Source organism: Pongo abelii, chromosome 1 (assembly GCF_028885655.2).
Source record: "Pongo abelii isolate AG06213 chromosome 1, NHGRI_mPonAbe1-v2.0_pri, whole genome shotgun sequence".
Lineage (NCBI taxonomy): Eukaryota > Metazoa > Chordata > Mammalia > Primates > Hominidae > Pongo > Pongo abelii.
In genome coordinates, this window is record NC_071985.2 from 231621037 (window position 1) to 231637595 (window position 16559).

At 65.6% G+C, this 16559-nt stretch overlaps 1 protein-coding gene across 7 annotated transcripts in view; it reads right to left on the reverse strand.

Annotated features, from left to right (window-relative positions):
- Positions 1-2267: 2267 nt before the first annotated feature.
- Positions 2268-16559, reverse strand: part of PLCH2 (phospholipase C eta 2) — a 76198-nt gene continuing 61906 nt past the window's right edge. For 3 of the 7 annotated variants that reach the window (XM_063715732.1, XM_054557336.2, XM_054557324.2), the window contains 12 exons: positions 16280-16423; positions 12860-12952; positions 12288-12370; positions 11149-11246; positions 10843-11025; positions 10250-10357; positions 9196-9320; positions 9015-9099; positions 8612-8758; positions 8041-8120; positions 4908-5706; positions 2268-3879 (listed from right to left, as the gene is read on the reverse strand). In XM_063715732.1, coding sequence (XP_063571802.1) covers positions 2588-3879; positions 4908-5706; positions 8041-8120; positions 8612-8758; positions 9015-9099; positions 9196-9320; positions 10250-10357; positions 10843-11025; positions 11149-11246; positions 12288-12370; positions 12860-12952; positions 16280-16423 — 3237 coding nt within the window. In that variant the 3' untranslated portion in view covers positions 2268-2587. Of the gene's footprint in view, positions 3880-4170; positions 5707-8040; positions 8121-8611; positions 8759-9014; positions 9100-9195; positions 9321-10249; positions 10358-10842; positions 11026-11148; positions 11247-12287; positions 12371-12859; positions 12953-16279; positions 16424-16559 lie in introns of all 7 variants that reach the window. The other 4 variants (XM_054557328.2, XM_054557334.2, XM_054557341.2 and 1 more) reach the window with 4 other exon arrangements.

The window sequence follows — 16559 nt, forward strand, 5'->3', positions numbered from 1 at the left end:
AGGTGGGGTGGCATGGATCAGCTTCCAGACAGCTTTGCTTGGTGGTGTGGAACCTGCAGAGGCTAAGACCCCTCCCTCATGGAGACCTGGCCTGCCCAGAGGTGCCCAGTGGCCATTTCTGGCCCCCACTGTGGTATGTCTTCATGACCTGCCCTTGGAGTCTGCGTGGAGCCTGAGTTCCAACCCTCGTGCAGCGGCCATCAAGGGGGCTCCTGTCGCAGCTGGGCTGTCCTGAGGTTGACTGTCCCCCTGGCTCCAGCTTCTCCCTCCTGTGGGTCCCCAGGGCAGAGGCCCAGTCCCCGGAACCCCATGGGCCCTCACCACTTTCCGGCCCTCTCGGGCCCAGCTCTCTGATGGGGAAGCCCTCCCAGCCTGCATCTCTGTGGCCTTCCCTGGCCCCACTCAGCCCTCCAGCTCTTGCTCCCATACTGGCCTCACCCTCACTGGTGGTGGGTGGCAGCAGTGCCCTGGCCGCTCTGGGCACCCAGGTGTGTGAATGCCTGGCCTGACACCCACAGGGCTTGACCCCAGGGTTGGAGAGTCCATCTGTGCTGGGGACGCACCCACTACAGAGGTTTGGCCTGAGCCTGGCCCAGACAGGATGCGGAGGAGGAGGTGGGGGATGCATAGAGGCCTGGAAGGACAGAGCCAGGACAAGGACATCAGGGCCCAGCCCAGGCTCTCTATGAGCCAGGCACCCCTGTGCCTCCGGGCAACCCCAGCCTCTGTGACTCCAGCCCTTTTCCAGCCTTTTCCCAGCCTTTTCCCAGCCCTTCCCCAGCCCTTTTCCAGCCTTTTCCCTGCCTTTCCCCAGCCCTTTTCCAGCCTTTTCCCAGCCTTTTCCCAGCCCTTCCCCAGCCCTTTTCCAGCCTTTTCCCTGCCTTTCCCCAGCCGTTTTCCAGCCTTTTCCCAGCCCTTCCCCAGCCCTTTTCCAGCCTTTTCCCTGCCCTTTCCCAGCCACAGCCAGAGTAGGAGGGCTCTGGCCTCTGCCTTGTTCCCTTGATGTGGCCATTTCAATGGCGCTTTCCTCAAGACACGATCTGGCCCCAGGCCCTCAGCCCCTCAACTCCCGCAGACCCCCAGCTGGCTCCCCCAGCCCTGCCCTGCCCACAGCCCACTTGGGGGCTCACCAGGAGGCCTCAGTCACCGGGCTGCTGTCAGTGTCACTGCTGGGGGCTCTGTGAGTCCCCTGTCCCAGAGCTGAGAATCCTCAGGCTCAGGTGCTGCCCCGGGCCCCAGGCAACCAGCTCACCACACCCCTGCTCTCGGTGGGGCCGCAGCTGCCCACACGCAAATGTTCTGGGGCTCGAGGATGACGAAGTCTTGCCAGGCTCTCTCTCAGGGGCCTGGTGGGGCTGGGGGAAGGGCGGCACCAGTGGCTCCCCTGCCTGGCTGAGCTGGAGAAGTGGTGACAGCAGTTCCCGTGGCCGCCCACGATCCCCGTCAGTGCAGGAACATGGTGAGGGCAGAGCAGCCCCCCTAGAGCTCCCCCAGCACCCCAGGATCCAGGCCTCATGCCCGCCTTCCCAAGGGCCCTGCCTGGGTGCAACGCAGCCAGGGGTGAGACGGGGTACCCCGACAGAGCAGCACTCATCCGGGTGGTGCGCCCAGCAGGCCCCTTGGGCAGCGGCAGGTGGCAGAGCCTCATGGGGCAGGACATCCCCTGATTTCCCTGGCCACAGGGTGGGCCACACCCACTCCCACTGTTGGGGCAGCAGAGGACGGGCTGCAGCACAGGCTTCCAGAGGCCCGACCAGCACCCCAGCTTTTCTAGGGTAGGGGCCTTTCTGGAACCACCATGCTCTGCAGGCAGAGCAGTCCCCAGGATTGGGGGGCCTGTGGCTCCGGGTTAGGGCCTGCGGCTTTGCAGCCTACCCTGGGAGCCTGTCCAGCTCAGCCCTCTGAGGAGGGGCCGGGTCTTTTCTTGGGGTGTCCTTTGGGCCCGGCGCAGGCTCCGACGGGCACCTGATGAGTGGCACAGGAGGCTGAGCGAACAGGAAGCCTATGCGTGCTGGTGAGCACATTTATCGGAACCACATTTGGGAGCTGACAGAGGCTTAGGCATGATGCAGAGGGTGGCGTGGTTGGAGCAAGGCAGATACAGGCTTCAGGGCGAGGCCCAGACGGCGTCCTGAGCAGCCCTGGTGCCTCACAAGCACCCCAGCCTGTGCCGTGGCCAGGTCAGCCGCGCCTCCCAGGGCAGGCTCAGGACGGGTGCGCACAGATGCACACCACACACACCCGGAGCGAAAAACCAAGTAAAAATGGAAAGGGATTTGGTATCATTTTAATGTCGTATAAGTTTTGCTTCTAAAAATTTAAATATTTCTCTATGTATAGATCCTAAAACGCTGGGAAGACTGCCTGGCGGGGCCAGCCTCGAAGCCCCTCCTGTGGGCCCCGGGCCAGCAGCTTTAGCCTTTCCTCCCTGGGAGCGGGGCAGGAGGGGGGCAGGGGCCGAGGGGACACAGGGCAGCCAGGGACACACAGTTTTGGGGGCCTGGCTGCCCTGTTTCCTGAGCAAACACAACACGCCCACCCCTGCCCTGGGCCTCCAGAGCCGCCCAGGTTCCCACCACTGACAGGGTCAGAGGCGGAGCAGGACCAGGGTTTCAGCGGCCGCGGATGCTGGCCCCGGGGCTCCCTTGGAGGGTGCTGGCGCATCCACACTGCCCTCGTGGCCCACGGAGCAGGCGCCCTCGGGGGTGCCCCGCTCCTCTTCTGGGGGTCCCTGCCGTCCCAGGCCCTGCAGTCTCTGCTGCCGCTCCTGGGCCTGGCGGGCCCGGCTGGCAATGGCACGCACGCGGCTCTGGCTGCGGGAGGAGGAGCGCCGCAGAAAACCAGGACCCCCTGCCACCCCCTCCCCAGCCGGGCCCAGGCTGGTGGGTGACGTGATGTCTCCTGCCTGCTGGAAGACTGTGAGCCAGCGCAGCTGCTCTGTCAGGGCGTCCCGTCTCACCCCCGGCCCCGACACCCGCCGTGTCCCTCCCGGGAGGCCCAGGCTGTGGCTAAGGCTGCGGGAGCCGCCCTCAAAGCTAGGGGCAAAGTCATCAGCAGTGAGGTCCCCCAGGCTCTTGGACTTGGCAGCCACTGGGCAGTCCTGCAGGCCCACCAGGGAAAGGCAGCCCCAGGGAGGCCGGAGAGGGAGGCCAGGCATCCGTGGGGCCAGGGGCCTGGGCCGCAGTTCATCAGGCATGGGAGGCCGCTGACCCGTAGCCCGCAGGTTGGGGTTGGATTTGCTCTTGGTCACAGGTGGCAGGTCTGGGCGGGCGGCTGAAGCCGAGTGGGGCCTGGGAGGCAGGCGTCCCATGTGGGCTCCTGCGAGGCTCTCACGGCTGCGGCCCAGGCCCAGGCTGGGCAGGGAGAGGTCAATGACAGTGTCACTGGATGACATGCTGGAGGAGGAGGAAATGCTGTCTCGGGGGCCACATGGCTCCAGCCGCTGCCACAGCCGGTCACTGCCCGTGGCGTCGGAGTACACAGCAGGGGCTGGGAAGGGACTGGCCAGGGGCCGCCATCCTCCCAGGGGCTCCGTGGGCACCTGCCCCTCACTCTTCACCCTTCTAATCACGGGCAGGTGGCCCGGGGTCCGGGGCTGGCTCCTGCCGTCCGTCTGGCTGCCAGGAGCCCCCTCGTATGCCCCACCGGGGCCCTTGCCGTTGCACGGCCGAGGCCCACTGTCTCGGGGTTCCTCGGTGTCTTCTGGGGGGCTTGCCACATTGGCTCCGGGTCCTGTGAGGTATGGGGGCCGTCCCTGAGAAGAGCTGGTGGGGACGGCCGCTAGTGGCGGGGGGCCAGGGCCTGGGGCGGGCTCCTCAGCAATGGTTTCCAGGCTGCACAGTGCGGGGAGCGGCCGCTGCGTGGAGAGGGGGCGGGTGTCTGTGGGGAGGTGGAGGAGTCAGAGAGAGAGAGAGCCAGAGGGAGAAGCAGAAGAGGGAAAGAGAGGGAGGCAGGGAGAGAGGCGGAGAGGAGTTGGATCAGGGTGGTGTCCCCGGTGCCCTGTGCCGAGGGTCGCCAGGCCCAGCTCCCACCCCGAGGCATCCCCCGGGCGTGGCGGCACACTCAGTGTCCCCACCCTGCTGCTGCTGGGGCCCAGTGCACGCCCTGTGCCGCACACGGGGCCCTCCTTGGGCTGGGACAGTACGGGACACCAGGGCTGGGCCCCGTTACCTGTCACTCGCCGCTCTCAGTTCCTAACTACGGAGGCAGCGTGGGTGGGGGCAGAAAGGAAAGCTCGGTCAGGGGGGTCTGGAGGGGCAGGGTGGTGTGGGGAGGGCTCCGTGTATATCCCTCCCTCCAGGCTAAGGAGACATCCTCCTAGTGGGGCGCTTCAGCCCAAAGCAGCGAAGCCCCGGGGCCCAGGGAATCTACTCCACGCAGTACTCGGCAGGCTCCAGGCATCCTGGGGGCGCAGGAGACGCCCAGCAGCTGCACTGCCTGCCCACATCAGACTTCCCAGTAGGGACCCCCAGAGCCTGCCCTAGAGGGAGGTGGGAATGGGATGGGATGTGGCCCCCAGTCCCAGGAAAGGCATCAGGGGCCATGCAGGTTGCCAGCCGCCCAGGAGGTGAGTTTGGGGAAGCGCTCAGCCGGAGGGGCCCAGCATGTCAGGCCATAGTCCCGGCCCCGGACCCTCAGCAAGAGCAGCTGATTCTTCCCAGCCTGTCGGGCCTCAAACCAGCTCCACCCAAGTCCCAGGGCCTCAGGGTCAGACAGGAGGGCTGGGGCTATGGGCCACAGGCAAGCCAAGGGAGCAGAGTGCCACGGAGACAGTGCCACGGAGACAGAGCCACGAGCACGAGCACACGAGGCGACGCCGTCCACGAAGCAGCAGCAGCAGCAGGTGACCCAGGGCCCAGCCATGCCAGGGGTGTGCGGGAGGACCACGCGGGGCAAGAGGGGCTTACCGGCGGAGAACATGGGGGATTTACTCCTGATCTCCTCCAGCTTTTGAGCAAACAAGGCACTCATTTCTCCCTGCAGGGCCCCCGGTTGCCTGCAGGCACCCTCAGGCCAGCGGGGGGACCTTTCGGGGATGCCTGGGCTGTCTGGGCTGCTGGAGTCCGAGGACATGGAGCCGCCACCGCCTGGACCCTGCCTCCAGGCCCCGGGACCGTTGGGGGCCTCTCTGCTTCTCCCCGGGATAGCTTGAGGGTCCAGGCCATAGCAGGGGGCCCCCAGCGAGTCAGCCCAGGCCCGGGGCTGCTGGCGAATGGCTGCCTGCCTGCTCGCAGGCCCCGGGCTGGGTGGCCGCTCCCTCTGCAGGCCCTCGGTGTTCACGCCGGCGCAGGATCCCACCACACACTTTGTGCATGTGGCGGCCACCCCAGCAGGCCCGGGGCCATCCAGGACACGCGGGGGCCGCACTCGCACAGGGCTCTTCTCTGCCACCGCAGCCGGCGCCTTACCTCGGGGGCTGCCGCTGCCGGGCCCCTCCTGGGCTGGGGCTTCCGGAGCAGGTCCGGGCCCGGGGGGCACCACGTCGTCTGCCACCCCCTTGGAGCCTGCGTCCTGTGCGCCCAGGACCAGCTCCGGGAAGCCCTTGCGGCCTGGCTTCTGGCTCTTGGTCGGGGCGCTGGCCGTGCGCCGCAGGAGCCGCTGGCTAACGGAGGGCCGGGCCAGGGGCCGCCCAGCAGCATGACTGTCCAGTGAGCCGGGCTTTGGGCCTCGGAGGAAGAGGCCTTTTAGGCCCAGAGCCTGCTTGACCTACAAGAGAAGGAGCCCACATAGCTGTTGCCAGGGGTCCCAGCCCAGCTGCACCTGCACCCCTGGGGCCAGCTCTCCAGACTGTGCCACGGACGTGCCGTGCGTGTCTCAGTCCGAGGGACCAGGCCACCTCAGGCTGGGGGCGTGTGGACACACCAGGGCCTTCAGGAGCAGGGTCCCTAGGGCAGCTCTGCCTGGGACAGTGGCTGCTACAGATCTAAGTACAGATGGCCCACCCCACCCTTCCGGCAGAAACTGCCCTCGCCCGAGCTGTCCCGGGCATGTGGGGCCCGTGAGGGGCATGGAGAGAAGGTCCTTCCCTCCGGAGGAGAGACCTCGAGTCCCAGCCTGGCCCACCACAGCCTGCACCTGCTCAGAGGCCCGCAGCCCCCGGCGCTGGCAGGGGACACTGGTGTGGCACTCCCTGGTTGTGTGCGCCCCACCCTCAGGCAGGAGTAGCTGGTCCACAGCAGGAGTAGTCAGGTGCAGCGGGAGGCCCACTTGCCCAGCCCCTGTCCCGCCCACTCCCATGGTGATACTCCTGCCCTAGGAAGTACCACCTCTTCCAGGAAGCCTTCCTGAATTCCCCCAGGCAGCCTTTTCTGGTCTTGCCCTGCCCTCCAGTCGTGTGAGCCCCCAAGGCCCACAGCTGGCTTGCTGCCCCCTGAACCCTGCCAAGATGGGCTCAGGCTCCCAGCCCACCAGCACCTGGCCACAGCCAATCTTCCTGGACAGCTGGGCCCAGGAGGTCCCTGCCTGAGCAGAACAGCTGCTGAGAGGGAGGCAGCCGCATCTCCAGGGCGCAGAGGCCAGAGGGGCCCTCACATGCCAGATGCCCCCGAGACCGGCAGCACCCACTGCGCCCCCATGACGAGCCGTGCTCGTGCAGAGAGTGGCCCAGGCCCAGCAGGTGGGTCACCCCCCCGCAGGGGCGCCTCTGGGCAGATGCGTTCAGATGGCCAGCACTTGAATCAGCTTCCTGATTCAAGATCCCAAATCTACGCATTTGGTCCGTGGCTGGGAAGCCATTTAGAAGCAGATCCGGGATTCTGGCTCGGAGCACCGGCCTCAGGGGTGCCCTCATCCCAGGCACTGGGCATGGTTGGCAAGGACAGGGAGGGAGCGGGAGGGGAACTCAGAACCAACAGCCTGAGGGTCCGAGATGGGGGCAGGAGAGAGAAGGAGGGGGATTAGGAGGGCACAGCGGGGGCTCCAGCGGGCTCCCCGCCAGGGAAGGGGCTGAGGGAGGGGAGGGAGGACTGAGGGAGGGGAGGAGAGGGGAGGCCAGTGAGAAGGCGGCCACCCAGCTGAACCCTGGATCTGCCTCGTAAATGCCACTATGGCTGGGGATGGCCAGGGCCCCCGGAGCCATGTCATGATCCACGTCACATGAGCGACAGTCTCCAAATGCTACCAGGAATCACGGATGCTAATGGGGTGCGGCCTGGCATGCAGGTGCAGCGGGCCACACTGTCCCGCGCACCGGGTACCTTCAAGGCTCCTAACAGAGCTGCGCTTCTAAAAGTAGACTGTGGCCATAGAGAAGCCAACTGCAAGACCAAAGAGACAGAGGGAGCAGGTGAGGCGGCCACAGCAGTGGCGTGGGGAGCCCCGCGGCCTGGGGGACGAGGAACAGATGGGTGGATAGACGGCAGGGGCTGGATGGCACCTCTGGGCCCGAGAGCATGGCAGGAGAGAGTCAGCACTGGGCCTGGGCAGGCCCCTCGTGCTGTGTGTGCGGGGTTCCCCGAGGGCCAGCTGCAGCCAGCAGGACCCAGAAGGCACTGGGCCCCAGCTCAAAGCCAGGGCAACAGGGTTGGCACCAAGACCCCTTCCTGTGGAAGCCGAGGCCCCACCCTGACCTGGGGTAGGGGACAGACATGCTGGGTGTGGAGTCACAGGCAAACCTGGGCAGCTGCCTTCCACGTGACACCAGGAAGTAAGAGGGGTGGGGGGTAGGAGAGGGGAGAGGGGCATCACTCGGTCCTTGCTGAGAAGCCAGATGGCAGCACTGTGGGGGTGGAGGCTGCGAGGCCCCCAAGAGTCTGAGACAGGCATGGGTGACACAGGGCGGGGCAAGGCCCAGAGCACTCGAGACCTGTCCTGCCCGAGATGCCCACAGCCATCCCTGAGATCAGAGGTGGGCACTGGTGGCTCAGGAGCCAGGCCCCCACAGCAGCCCCTGTTGAGATAGAGGAGCAGAGGCCCGGGGAGGGGACCCTAGCCCTCACTGCCTGAGTTCAGGACCCAGCACTGGGGACACATGGGGGGGCATGGGACAAGGGGCTGGTGTGGCCCCCCCCATGATGGCCGGTGGCAGAGGGTGACACTCACCTTACCGCTGACGTCACTGACAGCCACATGTACAAAGATGGAGGCCTCTTCCATCCCCTCCAGGTACACGTGCCTGTAGCCTGGAGCAGTGTGGGTCAGCGGGGTCATGAGGTCACAGCCTCCCAGGGCCCCCACCCGCTCTGCCCCCCACTCTACTTAAAGGTCCCAAGACCCCAGATACAGCCAACAAGCCCAGGCCTGGGGCCTCTGCCTCCTGTGGGCCCAGCACTACACCACCTCCTCCAGGAAGCCCACTGGCATTGCACCAGCCTGCAGGGACCTCTTCCTGGCCCCTCCCCCACAGGCTGTGCCCCTGCCTGACCCGCAGATCCCCAGGCTGGCTGTCGTCCTGTCCTCAGCCCTCTTCCTGGGGGTGACCTCTCCCACACAGGCTGTGTCCCTGTCTGACCCACAGAGCTCCAGGCCGGCTCTCCTTCCGTCCTCAGCTCCTGTGTCTTTGGTGCCAGGTGCAGGCCCACCCACACAGGCACTGACTCGCAGGGGAAAGAGTGCCTGCCCTGCCCTGGGCCCCTCGGCCAGTGTGGGAGGCACCATGTCCACCCCTGCCCACCTGGCATCATGCTGCTGAAGGCCAGCGTCCTCTGGCCAATGAAGTCACGCCCGATGGGATCGTGGTCCCAGATGAGGAAGCGGACCAGCGCGATCTCCGGCATGTGCACCGTGAACACCAGGGTCTCCTCCCAGGTGGGGTTGAACCCTGGGGAAGCAGCGCCAGGAGGAGTGTCCCATGGGGAGGGCCCGGCCCAGCACCGCTCCAGCCTGGAGCCCCCGGCACACACCACTCCCAGTGCCATTCCCGGTGCCGCTTCTGGGACTGCCCACCCAGAGGGGCGCGGCGCCCAGGACTGTCACCGAGGGAGGCCTGGGCAGAGCACCCGGGCACACCAGGTAGCCCCAACCCTCCCCCCTCAGACTTCCATCACAGGTGTGACGGAGCCACTGCCAAGCCTCACCGTTGTCGTCCACCACGCGGGTCTGCTCCCGGCTACAGTCCACGGGGAGCCCGATGATCTCCACCTCCACAAAGGGGTCGATGATCTGCGACACAGGAGTGGGGGTGGCATCGGGGTCCATCGTGATGCCCGGCCCGCCCCCGACTCCCACCCCACCTGCCTGTGCGGGGCTGGCCCCCACCTCCCCGCGGTCCCCCAGCATGGAGTCGCGCGGCTTCGGAAGCTGTTGGCCACTGATGATCCGGAGCACCAGCTGCTTCTTGAGCTGCCCGGGCAGGGGGTCCTCCGAGTTGGGGTTGAACACGCCTGAGGGGATGCCGGGCAGGTGGTCAGTGGCCCAGCCCTCAGCAAGCCCCCTACTTGCTGGGGCATGGCTGCCAACAGCCCCCTCTCGGCCCCCACATAGGAGACTGGAGCCGGTGCCAGGTGGAGGGAGGGAGGCAGTGGTCCAGGGGGGCACCTCGGGGGGCAGGTGCACCTGGCCCAGTATGGATCACCTTTATGGCCACCGCAGCACGTGGGACAGAGCCCGTGCCTCCCACGGCTGAGCCGAGGAGGTCACATGGCTTCCGGGGGTGGGTCTAGGTCCCTGGGGGTATGAGGGGTGGGGTCTCTGGTGACAGTGCCCCCAGGGCCCTAGGGGCTGAGTTCAGGCTGAGAACTCCGAGGAGGGCAAGCCAAGGGCAGAGGTGCAAGCAGCTGGTCCACAGCAGTAGTAGCCTGGTCCAGCGGGAGGCCTGCTCGCCCAGCCTCTGTCCTGCCCTCTCCCATGGTGATAACTCCTGCCAGGGCCACAGGGGGACCAAGCTGGAAGTCATCCACAGCAGACAAAACAGAGGTGTCTGAGAGCCGGGAGGAGGTTCCTCCAAACACCCAGCCCAGACCCAGGTCCTGAGACCCACAGAGGGACCAGGCACAGGGGGCTGGGTCGCTGGCACTGGGGCCCCTCAGACAAGTCCTGCCATGAATCTCATGTGGGGCCCAGGCTCCCCAGTTCTCCATCCCTGGATTCCTGGTGGAACTGGGCCCTTCTTTGCAATGCTAGCAAGGAGGGTTCCCCCACCCACCTCTCCAGCATCCTGGGAGCTTTGTCCCAACCTGACCTTCCAAGGGACTCTGCCAAAGCCGCCCCCAACCCCTTGCTAGCCTGTGGGGCTCCGATCTCTGTTCTGGGAACACCCAGGAGGCCCATCTGAGCCCTGAGCATCCGAGCCCTGAGCGTCCGAGCGCCTCACCCTGGCACATGCACCCAGGCTTGAGTACGTAGCCGCAGCCACCGTTGGCGCTGAACTTGGCTCGGTTCAGCTGCAGCATCCGCCCCTCTGACTGGTAGTTCAGGGCAACTGTGAGGGGGACACAAGGCTGCCCTGGTCAGCATCTGACCTTCCAGGTGTGTGCCCCGCCCACCCACCACCACACGCTAGCCTCCCCTGCACAGCTGCTGTGGATCTGCCATCTGCCCCTCGTTCACCCAATATGAATGGGACTCCAAGTTTCGCACCTGTGCAGGACTGAGGCCAGCACATCCTGGAGGGATGTCCCCGGAGCTGGCGCAGCCAGCCTCGCAGGCAGGTATCCCTGGGGGTACGTGGACAGGCCTGCACCATCGCTCCCACATCCTCCCAAGGCCTGAAGGACCCTGGCCCAGTGCTAGCCTGGTGTCAGTGGCAGCCTGGTGTCAGCAGCGTGCCACAAAGGTGTGGAGGCTCCAAGGGCAATAGAGCCCAGGACAGAACCGAGGCCCCAGTGGGTCCTCACCCCTTGGGCTTCAGGGACCGTCTGAGCCGAGCCCTCCCCACCACACCCAGCACACCATGCCCACACCCACCCATTTGGCAGCCGGCGTTCCAGAAGGGCTGCGGGTTGTAGTTGCTGGAGTCCACGCGGTAGGAGGAGGGGTAGATGCGGGAGAGCTGGTGCTGGTTGAAGCGCAGGTACTGCGCTGGCTTCTGCTGCAGAATCTGGTGGGCCTTGGTCTCGCTGAAGGACGACACCTGCCAGCTGGACGCTGCTGTGGCATGGGTGACCAGGCATCAGACTGCGAGTCCTCGACCTCGCCTGGCGCCCAGCAGCATAGCAGGGTTGGGGGACAGGGAGGCCTCCGCCCGTGGGCCCAGGTCCCCGAGCCGCTCACCCTCCATCTCTATGTTGTGGGTGGCCACGGACTTGGTGTACTTCACCAGGTCAGAGAGGGCCCGGGACAGCTTCATGGTCTTCTTCTGCCGGGTCGCCCTGTGGCAGGTGCAGGGGGTCAGAACCCCTCCCATCCAGGGCCAGCCTGGCACCCAGCTCCGTGAGACGGGCTCCAGGGCTCAGGCAGGTTCATTAATTCACACAGCAGGCCCTGAACCCTCAGAGACGGACGCCAGACTGGGCCACGGGCTGCGGAAACCTGAGTGCCGGGCAGGATGTGGGCTGGCTCGGAGCTACCAGCAGGTGCAAAGGCCCCAGGTACTGTGTGCGGTGGAGGATGATGTGGCCTGCCAAGCGTGGCAGGTGTGGGGGCTTCTGGAAGGTTCTCTCTCTTCAGGGGAGAGCTGGGGTCGGGGCCTGGGTCTGGCCTAGAATCACTATGTGGAGAGGAGGCCGGGGTCCAAGGGGGCCTCCGTGTCGCTCAGGTGGCAGCAACACATGTGGATCAGATGTGTGCTAAGGGCAGAGCCCGGCTGGCATGTGGGACGGGACGGGACAGGAGGGGGCTGTGCCCAGGCGAGGGGCGTGGAGGAACCATTGGGGGACGGAAGTAAGGGGAGACGGCAATAGGAGGGAGTGGGCAGCACGGGGGAGCCCAGGGTCCAGGAGGGGCGGGAGCTCCTTCTGGGCCTGTAGGTTTGAGACCCCGAAGAGACCCCAGACAGTGCTGAGGGAGGCCTCAGACACGGGGGCCTGGACCTTGAATTCAGCCTGACTGGGCGGGAAGTGGGGGGGCCACTTCATGGCAGGCATTTGATGCCCCCTGGGGAGGGCATGAGGCTGGGGGCCTCATAGGAGGAGGCGGCGAGGACTGAGAGCCGACAGCCCAGCAGCATCCAGGCCCGTGGGGACCTGGGCCCTCCAACCACCTGCTCAGCCGCCCCTGCCCCCACTGCCCGCAGCCACCAGCCTGCCCTGCACGCCACACTCCCCACCACTTCCCACTGCTTCCAGGGGCCAAGAAGGGGGTGGGACCTGCCCTGCTCAGGGACGGTCCTGGTGGGGTCACCGCAGAGAAGGGCCCAGCTGGGCCAGGCTCCCAGGAGTGTGCAGGGCCTCCCCATGGGGCAGGGCACGTACCCTCGGCTCTGGCCTCCCGGGGAGTCCTGACCCTCATCTCCCTCCTCCACGCTGGCCGCCTTCTTCAGCTTGCTGCCCTTCTTCTGTGCGGGGGGCAGAGGTGTGAGCTGTAGGGCCCCTGGCCCGGGCCAGGCCTTGGCGAAGGCTGGGGGGTTGGGGAGGGCCTGTCCTCCGGGGTCCCCAGCGGCCCACGCAGCCTCCCGTGTCCATCCTGCCTGGCTGGGCCTGCCAAAGCCTCCTCGGTGCCCTCTCGATCTGGGCTCTGGCAGACTCTCAGGGCAGCCACAAGGCACCTGAGCTTGGGGCGAGGGCCAGCGTGGGCCAGAGAAGGGATGTGAGCCAGCAAGGCACCTGTTCCCAACAGCTCCGAGCCCAGGCTTCTGGCCCAGTCCCTGGCACCTGCAGCCGATAGCTCAGCCTGACTCAGAGGGGATCCTGCGAGCCAGGCTGGGAACCCTGGGGGCTGGAGAAGACCCCCATCTGCTCTGGCTGGGGCAGGGCCCACTGGGGCACTGGGAGCAGGGAGGACGCTGGGCCCAGACCGGGACCCTGGCCTGGGAGCTGCGCCGGACCTTGCGCCTGGAGAAGCTTCCCACGACGAGGCGGCCATTGCGTCTGCTGGCCCCGGCATCCTCCCCAGACTCCACGTCCTCTTCAGCCTTGCTCTGAGTCCAAAGGAGAGACAGGGACAAGGTGAGCCCAGCCTTGAACCAGGCAGGGAGGCCGGGACAGCTCCCTGGTGGCCCCAGAAGGCCTTCCTGGAAGAGGTGGGCTTGAGCCAGCTCTGGAGTAAGGCAGATGGGAGAGGAGGGCAGGGCGGGGACAGGTTGGGGAGCCCCCATGGCCGCCGTTCCCAGTCCACCCTGGGGCAGAGGCAGCTGCCGAGGAGAAGCGGCCTGAAAGGCAGGCCCCAGTGGAAACATTCGCTCACACCTGCCTCAGCATCTCTCATGTGTTGTTTTATACTCATTAAGTTCTGAATCTTTTTTCCCCACCAGTGGTGACTACATAATAACTGCATTTGTGTGCCTGGAATATTGCTCGGCCAGGCCTGCTTGCGCAACACTTTTACTAGCGTTCCGCAGCCCTGCTGCCCTGACCTGTTCCCGCAGTGCGCAGGTATCACCTAATCAGACAAACAGCTCCAGGTGGGCGCTCCCTGAGGCGGGTTCTGAGCTGGGGAACCCCAGGAAGCCACTGTGAGCCTTCCTACCACTGTATAAGCAGCAGACACATCCGGGGCTCCCCTACCTGCCCCCCGCCAAACCCAGGGCAGCATCACAAACTGCTCATTCATCCCAAAGCTCATTCCCAATGGAACCAGCAGAGCCTGTGCCACCACCTGACCCCTGCAGCCCCTTCCACAGACAGCTCCAAAACATGGCCCAGCTGTGCTCAGGAGGGGCTCCCATACCACATCCTGCCCCCACCAAGGGTGGGGGCTACTTTCTTTGAAACACAGCGAAGCAGTGGGCCTGCAGCAGGGGTCCCTGTTAGAGAGGGGCTTCCGCCAGAAGCGGACACATCACCCACCCCTGCACACACACCTTCCCACACCCCCGGATGCTCCCACACTGCTGCAAAGAGGCTACTGCAGCTCTCACGACCACAGACACTCGGCGCTCAGCCACGCCACAGCAAACCGCTCTGACTGCTCCCCGCTCTCCCCAGCCTGGACCTGTGCCTGCCTGGACACTGCCTCACTGGACGCATTGGAAATCAGGGCACATCGTGTCCGCAGGCCCCATGCCAGACGGGCCTCTCAGTCCTCTTGACACGGCCGGGGAGCTCCCGCCACCCTCCCCGTGCTCTGGGTACCATCGCCCAGAGGTCTGCCCTGCTCCTCCTTCACCCTCAGAGGGAGCCAGGATGGGATTGGACGGCCCTTCCCACGGCCCAGAGTGGCCAAGGGGCCTTCCCGTCACCAGGCTGCACTGGCCGGAGCCCGAGGCCCCGCGTGCACCGCAGCAGGAGGCTCCCAGGTTGTCCGGGTCCACATGGCTCTCAGACATACTCGTCTCTCTCCACCTCCAGAAAAGCCAGCCCCGATTTCCTCTTAATTTATTGATGCCACGGCTCCCGGGAGAGGCACTAGGAGCCAGATTCACAGTGCGCCAGGAGCCAGATTCACAGTGCGCCTGGAGCCAGTCGGGGCCTCCACACTTCACAGCTCCTTAAACATCCCCAAAATGCTGCAGTGACCCAGAGCCACGAGCGACTGTAAATCCAGGCATGACCGAGGAGAGGCACACGCTGACCCAGGAGACGGACGGCCAGACACAGCCCGTGCTGCATGGCCAGACCCGCTGTCACCCCTGGGACTCCCAAACAGAGGAGACAGCAAGATCCAACCATGCTCCAAGGGGCTGCGGGCAGCAGAAGGCCCAGGCGAGGAGGCCTGGATGGTGGTGGAGGGTCTCAGCCAGCAGCAGGCCCCCCAGCCCTGCCTCTGTCAGGGAGGCTGGGTGCTGGGCCCCGAGGGGGTGCTCAGGGAAGGGTCCTCATGGGGCGAGGCTGTTGGCAGCACAAGCACTCACTGGGTTGTGCCCAGCTCTCTGGCGGTGGGTCCCCTCCTTACCCATCCGGCTTCTCTCCCCAAGATACCCGTTCCTGCTGCCCCCGGGCCTCGGGGACCCGTGAGTAGAGGCCACACGTCCTCAAGGTTCATGAGCAGAGGGGACACCGGCTAGCCCAGGGGGACAGAGAGGCACAAGTGTCCCTCAGTGGAATTTGCCATCCCCACGACCCCCAGCGCACAGACACCCCCTTTACCTGGGCCACACCCCCCAGTGAGCTCCAGGGCTGAATGCGTCCCAGCCTGGCCTTGGGATCAGCTCCGCCCCTCGCCTGTACCAAAGACTCTGGGACCCTTCTGGGGTGTGTGTCCGCACCAGGCAAGGAGTGCATCTCATCAGGGCGGGATTCCCGCTCCTCCCCCAACCTTAGTGGCTGTGCCTGAGCCCCTCCTCCTCCTGCAGGAAGCCTTCCCTGAGCACAGAACCCCCAGCAGCCGCTCAGACATGAGGTCTGCAGGGGACCACTCTCCTGGACCCGCAGATGCATCTCCAGGTTTTGCACAGGCCCAGCTGGCTGTCCAGCAGAGCCACAGATGGCCACTCTCCCCCACCTAGACACCTTGGGATAAAAATAAAGGAGCGCCTCTCAGCTCGGGCCCCGCGAGAGCCACCTGCACAGGGCATGTTCCTCGAGCTCTCCTGCGGTGTCAGCTGTGCCGAGTGCTCCGAGACCCGTGGGCGGAAACGCAAACACCTGAGTCTAAAAATACTGGTCCTGGAAGGGGACACAGCACCCCCACTTGGCCAGGGAGAAGTCACCTTCCCACCCTCCCCAAGGGTTAGGAAAACAGCAAGGTCCCTGCAGGGACAGGCAGAACGAGCCGGTGCCACAGGGCACGGTAGGGCTCTCCAGGCACCAGGAGACCGTGTCCCCAGCATGGGCAGCCACCAGCACTGTCACCCTGTGGAGGGTCTGTAGGGCTCACCCACACTCCCCACTTGGCCCCACCCACAGCAGGACTGCGGGATCCACCGGCCACAGCTCATGGCTCCTTCGAGGTCTGCAAGGAGGCTCTGTGACTGCAGGACCCAGCCCACCCTGCCTGTCATCTCTCACCTCACACACACTCCATTGTGTCTACCATGCCAGCCCCCGAGGGCCATTCGCTCCACGTGGAAACTTCCCCACGTGGCCACAGGCAGCTCTAGGCGGGGGCGCTGGGCAGGGAAGGCAGTCACGTCCCCCCAGCTGGGCAGCTCCCACGACTGGCTGGGCTTTGAGACCCCGCTGGTAGGTGGGTATGGATCATGCAGGTGTGTGTGCAGAGGTGTGTACAGAGGTATGCTTGTGTGCAGATTTGTGTGTGCACAGGTGTGAGTGCGCACAGACCATACGTTCGGGGGCCCTGGCTGGCCCACAGGCTGGCTGTCGGGGGGTCCTGTCGGCATCAGGGGTGTCACCTTTTTGGCCTCTACCTTGCGTCCGAGTTTTCCAGATGGGGACAGTGTGGAGACGGAGAAGTCGTTGGGGTCCTCACAGTCCCGAATCTTCGACTCCTTGATGAGAGAATCCAGTTTCCTCTTAGCAATGTTTTCTACATGCTTTCGATTGGTGGATGCCTGCAGGAGCCAGAGGTCGGCCTGTTGGCCTCTGTCCCCAGCCCTGCGAGCAGTGGCAATGACAACCCCCGAGTCACAGCATTCTGCCCACCCCAGGCTCAGGGAAGGCGTGTGATTCACCTCAGGGCCTGCAGGC